At 35.9% G+C, this 8,573-nt stretch overlaps 1 protein-coding gene across 5 annotated transcripts; it reads left to right on the top strand.

Moving 5' to 3' along the window:
- The first annotated feature begins 368 nt into the window (after positions 1-368).
- On the top strand, positions 369-6,726 carry LOC130466267 (uncharacterized). Of its 5 annotated transcripts, none has more exons than XR_008926304.1 (4): positions 369-546; positions 653-889; positions 6,110-6,192; positions 6,280-6,726. XR_008926304.1 is itself a non-coding variant. In XM_056835032.1 (4 exons), exons 1-3 carry the CDS (start codon positions 463-465, stop codon positions 6,157-6,159), a joined length of 345 nt encoding a protein of 114 aa, XP_056691010.1. In that variant the 5' UTR covers positions 369-462; the 3' UTR covers positions 6,160-6,192; positions 6,280-6,726. The 5 variants fall into 5 exon arrangements, 4 of the variants coding, with proteins under 4 accessions (XP_056691010.1, XP_056691011.1, XP_056691009.1 ...); XM_056835032.1 differs by having other exon boundaries at positions 6,136-6,192; XM_056835033.1 differs by lacking the exon at positions 6,110-6,192.
- The last annotated feature ends 1,847 nt before the right edge of the window (positions 6,727-8,573 follow it).

Genomic DNA, 8,573 nt, shown 5'->3' with positions numbered 1-8,573 from the left:
TTTATAGATAAACCAACAAGGACAGTTGTTTAGCAGATTTAGGTATGTAATATCCTTTTTCATTTTTGCTAAATAGTAGGAAACTTTCTCCTCCTACTCTGGAATGTGAGACATATCAGAATTCAGCCAACTTTGAGGATTCCTCGGAACTAAGACTGACAAGTACCAACTATTAGTGCAACTGTCAATCAAGAACATTATTCTCAGCTACCAACTGTACCTGCATTTATGGTCTCTTTTTACCCCTCACTGGCACAATAAGTAATGAAGCTTTGGATCTTTTCATCATAGTTATAATAGTATTCATTAGCTGCATATTTGGATGTGTGGACTACTACTGTACTACACGATTAGGAATGTATGGCAACATTTATAGAATTTGAAGTTTTTTTTTTTTATCATGAATAACTACACTCTCTTATTCAGGATTTGTGAGTCTACGACATTCTTTGATTGAATTGTATGTTCCCTTCATTTTGTGCAATTCAATTGGCTAAGAGGAACGATAAAGAACATTTTAGCTACAAAAACCAGTTAAATGAGGAGGCGAGTTTTGAGTATTATTGGTTGCTCAGAAAATATCATACTGTTGATTTTTATGTCTTCTTTTCCTGTTGTACTTTAAGTAAAGTCTGCATCTTTTATGCTGCAGGTGACAAAAAAACACAATGATGGTTGCAAAACACTACTAGGATTGAACGATCTTGAAGAGAAGATGAGATTACTCCGGTTAGAGCAAGAGGAGGCTGATAGAATGGAAAGGGAGCGGCTAGAGTTTGAGGAGATAGAAATGCAGTTTCTTCAAGCGTTGGAGATGGAGAAGAAGAGGCAGCAGGAAGAAGAGGAAGAACAACGTAAACTCAAACAAGAAGAATATCTGAGAAGGCTGGTTAGTATTCTTTGCACTTTTGTTATGTTAAGTTGTTAATTAGTTTCTCTTGAATTTGAGATTGAGTAGAGAGTAGTACTGAACGAAAGTGACTGAATTTTCTGTTATCATCATAGTTTAATGAGATCTCGGTTTTGATCTTTTGCTTGTACTTGAGAGACGATTAACCAATGTTTTGATTGACGTAGTAATTGGAGAAAATATTAAGGTGTTAGGTGGATGTGTTCAATATACAATGATAGGGTGACGAAAACATTTTATATGTTAACATTTCAATTTTTTAAAGGAGCAAAAAGAGCCGGAAAGGTGTCATTGATTTTGGTGGTAAGCGCACCACCTGTTACTAGCAATGAAAAATAGTTAGTAAGTTTGAACTACTCCACACACAATAATGGAAGTTAATTTTTTTTTTTCCAGTTACCTCAAGTGTTTCAGTATTTATAGTGTCAACACCATGACAAACAGTGTCGGAACCATCCTGTAAAAACAACATCATCAGTCTTCTTATAACATAAGGAGGACTTTCAGAATGTGAGTGGCACTGGAAATCCATAGATCTCAGTTAAGGTTCAGAACCATTTTTGTGATATGAAATTTCTAATAACTTTCACCCTTAAGTTGGTGCCTTTACGAAACTACTTGTAAGCATATATCTGTTCATTTAACACCTTAGTGAAATTTCAAAAACTGCCACCAGAATGATCACAATTTTAGCCAAAAACAATTCAACTTATGGTCATTAACAGCTTTAAATCAGGTTTGCCTAATGGATGACATGAGTTCACAGAATGAACACATTAATCCTTATGTACTGAGAGATAAGACCCAAATAAAATAAAATAAAATAAATCTAATTGACAATAACTCAATATGGTTCTTTTGTTTAGGATGCTAAACCATATAATGTGAGGCAAAGAGCGGCAACAGAAAAATGACTTGAAGAAATTTAACCTGGGAAGTCAATAGATCGATTGCAAAATGATGTCGAAACAAGAAGATATTAGGATCCCTGATAGCTGCTTCTAATAATGCCCTCTCTATCTCCCTAACAGTCATATCGGCCACGTGAACAATTCTGTGATGAGAGTGCCCCCCTCCCTTGCTAAGTGCAAATTTCCATCATCGCCATGATCAAAGGATGCACCCATTGCAATAAATTCTCTAATTCTCTCTGGCCCTTCTGTGCACCCCACCTGAACAAAACCAAACATGTTCAACAATAAACTCAAAATAGCATTACAAAAAAAAAACTACTACCAGGAAATTATATAAGTAAAACTAAACATAAAATTAGAAGCCAAAATATATGACAATAATCCTATTCTATATATAGTAATAAAGAAACTAAACGAATTGGTAAGCAAACCCCAGGAATCCTTGTATGTACAATCAAGGACCTCTTGACAAGATTCAAAGAGAAAACCTTTATTTTATCATCATCTATAACTTCCTCTGTTCACAATACATTATGATCCACTTCCAACTCCTCTCTATTAGCAGTAGGATTTTAGTAATGGGACCTCCATACCATCTGAGGTACGCTTTGAGGATCTTATCTTTATATCCAAACTATTTAACTCATCTTTGTCTATAAAGGCTAAACTGATTCAAATGAATGCAATCAAACAATAAAACATAAACCAAGACATTCAGTCTTGCACTCCTACCCATAAAAGAAATCATTATAACTGGAAACCATTGTGCAACAATACTACTCCCTCCATTCCTTTTTGTTGTTCCCATAAGGAATGTTGGGGGGTTTTTAAGAAAACTGGAATCTTGAGTTGTATTGGAATATGAGTAATGATTGGGTGTAAGAATAATGATTGTGTGTAAGAGATTATATATTTAAAATAAAGTAAGGAGAGAGAAAATATTAAATAAATAAGATAAATTGGGGAAATCAAAAAATCAAAAAACAAACAGATTTGATATCAAAAAAATCACCCAGTTTTGAAATCAAAAATCAACAACAAAAAATCCGGGTGAGGATTTCGAGCAAAAAATCAAGAAAAACCCAAATAACAACAAAAATTCGAACAAAAAATCAAGAAAAATCAAACCAGAATATTCGACCAACAATCAAGAATTCAACCAAATCAAGAAAAAGAAATCAACAATCAAGAAATCGACAAACAAACAATCAAGAAAATTCGACCAAAAAACCCAGGATATTCGACAAAATGAACCCAAAAATCGAGAAAATTCGAGAAAAACAACTAATCTTCATTTCTTAAGCAAGATCCGTACAAAATGAACCCAGAAATTCGAGAAAATTCAACCCAAAAATTCGAGAAAAACAACCCAAAATTAAACCCAGAAAATCGAGAAAATCAACCCATAATTAACCCAAAATCAAACCCAGAAAATTGAGAAAATTAAACCCAAAAATTCGACCAAAATTCAACCGAAAATTTCAACAAAATTCAACCAAAATTATACCCAGAAATCGAGCAAAATTATACCCAAAAATTCGACCAAATTCGAGATAATTAAACCCAGAAATTCGACCAAAAAAACAGAAAATTAAACCTTGAAATTCGAGAAAATTATACCCAAAATCAACCACCAAATTTGACCAAATTTAACCCAAAAATTCAGCCAAAATAACAACCAAAATCAACCCAAATTTTCGACAAAAATCACCCAAAAAGTTCGACAAAAAAACGCACAAAAATAAATTAATACTCACTTTATCTCAATGTCACGATTTTGAGGATTTAGAGGTCAAATTCGACCATGAAAACTCTAGATCTAGAGTTTTCATAGTCGAATTTCACCATCTAAAGCCATAATACGTATTCTACAGCTTTTTCTGGAGGGTGGTGGCGGTAGCGGAGGTGTGGTGGTGGTGGCGGCGATCTAGAATTTCAGTGTTCTTGAAAGAAATGTGAGAGAAAGATGGAAAATGAAGAACATTTTAGTGTTCTTGAGAGAAATAGAGAGAGAAAAGTGAGAGAGGAAGGAGGAGAGAGGGAGAAGTGAGAGGAGGAAGATGGAAAATGAAGATGTTCTTCAGAGAAACAGAGAGAGGAAGGAGGAGAGAGAGGGGAAGGAGGAGAGAGGTCCGAATAACATAATGAAAAGAAGAGAGAGATGAAGATAGGGACGGGTAAGTTGGGGAGGGAATGAATAAAATAATGAAAGTGGTGAAATTTAGGTTGGAAAAAGGGTAGAATCTTAGGGTTTTTTGGTAAATAGTGGGGAATCTTAGGGTAAATTGGTAAAAAATCTATGGCCAAAAATAGTAAAGATTCAGTAGGGGAACAACAAAAAGAAATGCCAAAAAAGGAAATGGGAACAACAAAAAGGAATGGAGGGAGTATAATTTAATTTCTTGATCTCAAAAAATATTGGTGATGGAAAAATGTCTTTCATATCCCTCGATATACATGCCACTCAGGAGAACTTTCCTTCCCTAAGACATTGTTGGTACTCCAAGTCCAAGGTTCTTGTAAATTTTGAGTTTGGAAAAATTTGCCTGAACCAGTTTTCAAAGAAACAACTCCGTATGAAGAGATTGATTCAAATAAGCTGAAGGTAAAAGAAAATTCAGGGCAAACTGTAGTAGATAACCAACTATTGACCTGAAGCAATATACAAGTATATATTGTTCGATACAAAGTGGATTGAAAGGGAAAGGTACAGGTTGCTGAGGTTCAGATAAATTTTGACGATTGCAGAGGTTGTCTTACAAGACGTGTCAAGCAGAGAAGCACGCCGTAAGTTACCAACTAACTAAGGTACAGGCATGAAATCACAATCGAATATGTCCTTAGTGTAATTTTGCAGGGAATATGAGGTCATGGCATTTAAAAAGTTCATCTAGAGAAAAAGAACTAGCATTGCCTCGCAACCATGAGAAGACATAATGCTTGATCAAGAAAATAGCTTTCGTTTCTTTATGGAATAACAGAAATCTTCCGGATTATGCTCCATTTTTTTAAGGAAAAGTAATTACATATTTATTTTCATCCCCAATGCAAAAATTTAGAGATAGCAAATATCTGTTTTTCCAGTGAGTTGTAAGTCTGAAACTCTTTAAGAGTCCAACAACCCGTTATTAAACATCAGACTTCCAAATACAGGAGCGGGGAGGATGATAAAGAAATATCTGCAGCCATTTATAAAAGTAAACTACATGACCACATAAGCACACACTCAGCCACAAAGAAGCGCACTCAAGAGTGCTAAAAAGTTTGTGAACTCTCTCAACTACTATGCAAGAAGAGATTTTGCTAAATATTAAGTGATCTTCTTAGCTAAATCAGTAGATCAGACCAGTAAGCAATTATTAAGGAAAACAAGTAATCAGACAGTAATGAACTGTGTGAAAATTCTGCAGTATTTGTTAGTATAATCTGTACTATGGAGTATTCTCTAAGGTGATGGACTGTTTGTATTCTTTTGCTAGATCATTTTAATTCATGTTTTATACAATTTGATGCTAGGTTAACTATGAGAATGATAATGAGGTGAATGACGAAATAACCTTCGAATTCCTTTACATTAAGAAAAGGACCTGCCAATACCCTTAGACTCTTTCTTGGTTTTTGGATTTTGTTGATTATGAACGATTTAGCTAGAATTAACACTTCGTAGTTAGTGTAAACTTTTAGAGGTTCTCTTCAATGGGAAGCTAAAAATACTGGAGTGCGTTATATGCCTCATTCCAGTTCCAATTATGCTTTTTTATGGATTTTTTATTTCTGTATAAAAGATATATTTGGTCTTGTCCTGTTTGTTCCTTAAATGGGCTTGGTAGCTTGTTCCGGTTTAGTAGTATGCATGAATGTTCAATTTAATTGGACACACAAATACAGGAGAAAGAAAACAAATTGTATATTTCTTTCTAATGATCCCTGATTCAGCTTCATTACTTTATTTGTGAATTAGGCCATTTTGGAGTTATAACAGTTAACATGTCTTGTTTGTTGATAGTTATGATGCCTAGGTCTTTGTTTTAAAGTTTGATGCACTCTTGGCATGTCACTTGTGTGTGTGTGTGTGTGTGTGTCTCTTGCCTTGATTATGATATTTATTATGCCTTCGTACGGAATGATGTGTGTGTGTGTGTGTGTGTGTGTGTGTGTGTGTGTGTGTGTGTGTGTGTGTGTGTGTGTGTGTGTGTGTGTGTGTGTGTGTGAGTCTCTTGCCTTGATTATGATATTTATTATGCCTTCGTACGGAATGATTTTCTCTTTTCTTTGGTTGCATAAGCATGACAGGTGTTACACGTATCGCAGCTAGGTTCGGTTCAGATTTTGTGAAAACAACCCTGGTGTGCCTGTTGGTTAAGTTAGGTCAATGCCCAACTGTTCTACCCTTTTCTTGATTGTTTAGGTCATCATAGCGCACCATGAGTTTTTTGTTTCAATACTGGTATGCAGGAAAGGCAGAGTTGGTAGGACCGGCAACAACCCTCTCCATGAACAATGTGCTCCAGTGGTATCTTAAACAAGTGGGCATTTATAAAAGGTGGAGTTAGAGGGTAATGCCAAGGAGAATTTGGAGGTTGCGGCCGAAGAGTAAACACTTTCAGAAATGCCTCCCTTTTTATGTGTGGAAGCTCCGTAAAATCAATATTATGTATTTGTGAAATCCAAGTAGTATCGGAACCATGTATGCCTTTTACAAGCAACCATTGTTTACGTTGTGACGTTGTATGACTTTAGTATTTTAACTACCTTTATGTGTTGGATTTTTCTTAGAGGAACATGGAACACGATTTTATGTTCCAAGAATATAGCGCGTCATTGCACCTTTTGGATTACCTATGACTTGTGTATTAGGGATTTCTATATATGTAACTTACATCAAGTAATTAGCCGCGTTTCTTATCATCTAAGAAGTATTGTATTCATGCTTTTAACTATTTCTGTAGAGTAATTAGGCATGTGATATACACAGTGTTTTGGGATATCGTTTTATATCTTGGGGGAACGTGCGCGCTAGCACCTTTCAACAACTAGCTAATCAAAATCTCTAAAAATATGGGTGATAGTACATAACTGGTCTGGAAAAGGATCTATTAGACCCCTCATGTGTGGCCCCCTTAATAGAGGCAAGGAAGAGTTAACCCTTAGCCATATCATGATCAATGGCCACTGAACTTTGAATCTAATCTCCATAAACCTTCCCCACTATCTGGTTATGTGGATCCATGCCATTTTCATTCCCATCCCCAACTCTGGGACTAACACCCCATTTTTCACCCTCTAAAGGGTCTCACTTTGATACTAAGTGTGCTTACAACCTCATTTTGAAACTCCATGTTGACTGATCTAAAATCTGATGAAAAATGGATTGTTGTTTGAAAAGCTAGATGCCCCCCAAATTCAATATTTTTCTCTGGCTTATCATGTGGCATAGGTTACTCACTGCCTCCCACCTAACTATTAAGTTTATCATTCCCAACAAATGCTGCTCCTTTTGTCCTAATGACCAAGAAGATGTTAATCACATCTTTTTATATTGCCCTAGAGCAAATGAATACTGAAATAAAATGTAGCTTAAGAACAAAATTGATTTTATGTACTATGATTTTGATAAGTGATTTTGGAAAACATTGGTTTTGTTGATATTGATCTTTTCACTACCTTCCCCAACAATACGTACTATGTTCTGCTTTTACTTTCGGAGAATTTGGCTAAGAATAAATAGTTCGATTTTTCCAAAAAATTCTAAACCCATTAAGTTTTGGTGAACACAAATTGTCTGGCTAGCCAATGAATTACGTGTCTCTTCTCTTCCCTCTACTGAGATTTGTGAGCTGTGTTACTTCTGACACTCCTTTTTTGGGCTCATACCTGTGTCGACCCGACATGACACTGATCCGGGTATGGAATCCGTACCGGATCCTTGGCCTGTCAATCAGACATGGCTGGTCAGCCCCTGCTTTAAGAAAATTTCCAATCTAATTTTAATTAACCCTAGATCTGTTAATTAGGAATAAAGTTCACTTTATTTTTCATTTAAAGCAAGGGGCTACTTTAAGAAAACCTTTTCAATTCTTTTTTCAAAAGAAATTAATTCTTATTTTCTTTTTCTTTAAGTTATTAAATTTTCTAATAACTTTTTTCCATATCCCATACCTGTGTCTAAAATTAGGATAGGGTCCCCGTGTCTTGAAATTTTAACTTTACCGGATCTAACACTCGGATCCATACCCATATCTGACACCCGTACCCGAGTCCGGGTAACATAGTTTGTGAGAATCATGTAATCATGGTGGATATATGCTACATTCTATAGTACCTTCCTTCTTGCCAATTATGCAGTCATTTGCAGGAACTAAGATCACAACTTCATCCCTTGCTGGCTCTTTCACTAGTCATCACTATAACTTCTAACTACTGCAGAAGCTCAAGCTATTCTGTTGGTTGCCTCCTAGGCAGTGGAAAAGCAATGGCTGGCTGTTGCCATTGTCTCTGATTGCAAGTTTGTTGTAGATAACAATGTGGATGTTAATTCACCTACAACTTGGCTCTCTAACTTGTGTTCCGGTGTTGTAAAGATGGAAACAATGGGCTTCGAATGAAGGCCCTTTCGTATGTGTTGAAGATCTTGCTTGTTTGAATGAGTAGAGTCCAAATTCACCTGCACAAGAGCAAAGTCACTAGCCTCGGGGGTGTTTCCGAGGAAAGCCCCTCCGATGCCTAAGTAAGAACGATGCTCGGATTCT

This window comes from Spinacia oleracea, chromosome 1, assembly GCF_020520425.1.
Source record: "Spinacia oleracea cultivar Varoflay chromosome 1, BTI_SOV_V1, whole genome shotgun sequence".
Taxonomy (NCBI): domain Eukaryota; kingdom Viridiplantae; phylum Streptophyta; class Magnoliopsida; order Caryophyllales; family Amaranthaceae; genus Spinacia; species Spinacia oleracea.
Note: the sequence above shows the minus strand (reverse complement) of the source record. Positions and strands in the feature narration are given on the sequence as shown.

Coding starts and splice junctions, on each gene's coding strand:
- LOC130466267 (XM_056835030.1), top strand. CDS start 463: ATGTTCCCTTCATTTTGTGCAATTCAATTGGCTAAGAGGAACGATAAA. Junction 547..652: donor AAAACCAGTTAAATGAGGAG/GCGAGTTTTGAG, acceptor TTTATGCTGCAG/GTGACAAAAAAACACAATGA. Junction 890..6,109: donor AAGAATATCTGAGAAGGCTG/GTTAGTATTCTT, acceptor TGGTTGCATAAG/CATGACAGGTGTTACACGTA.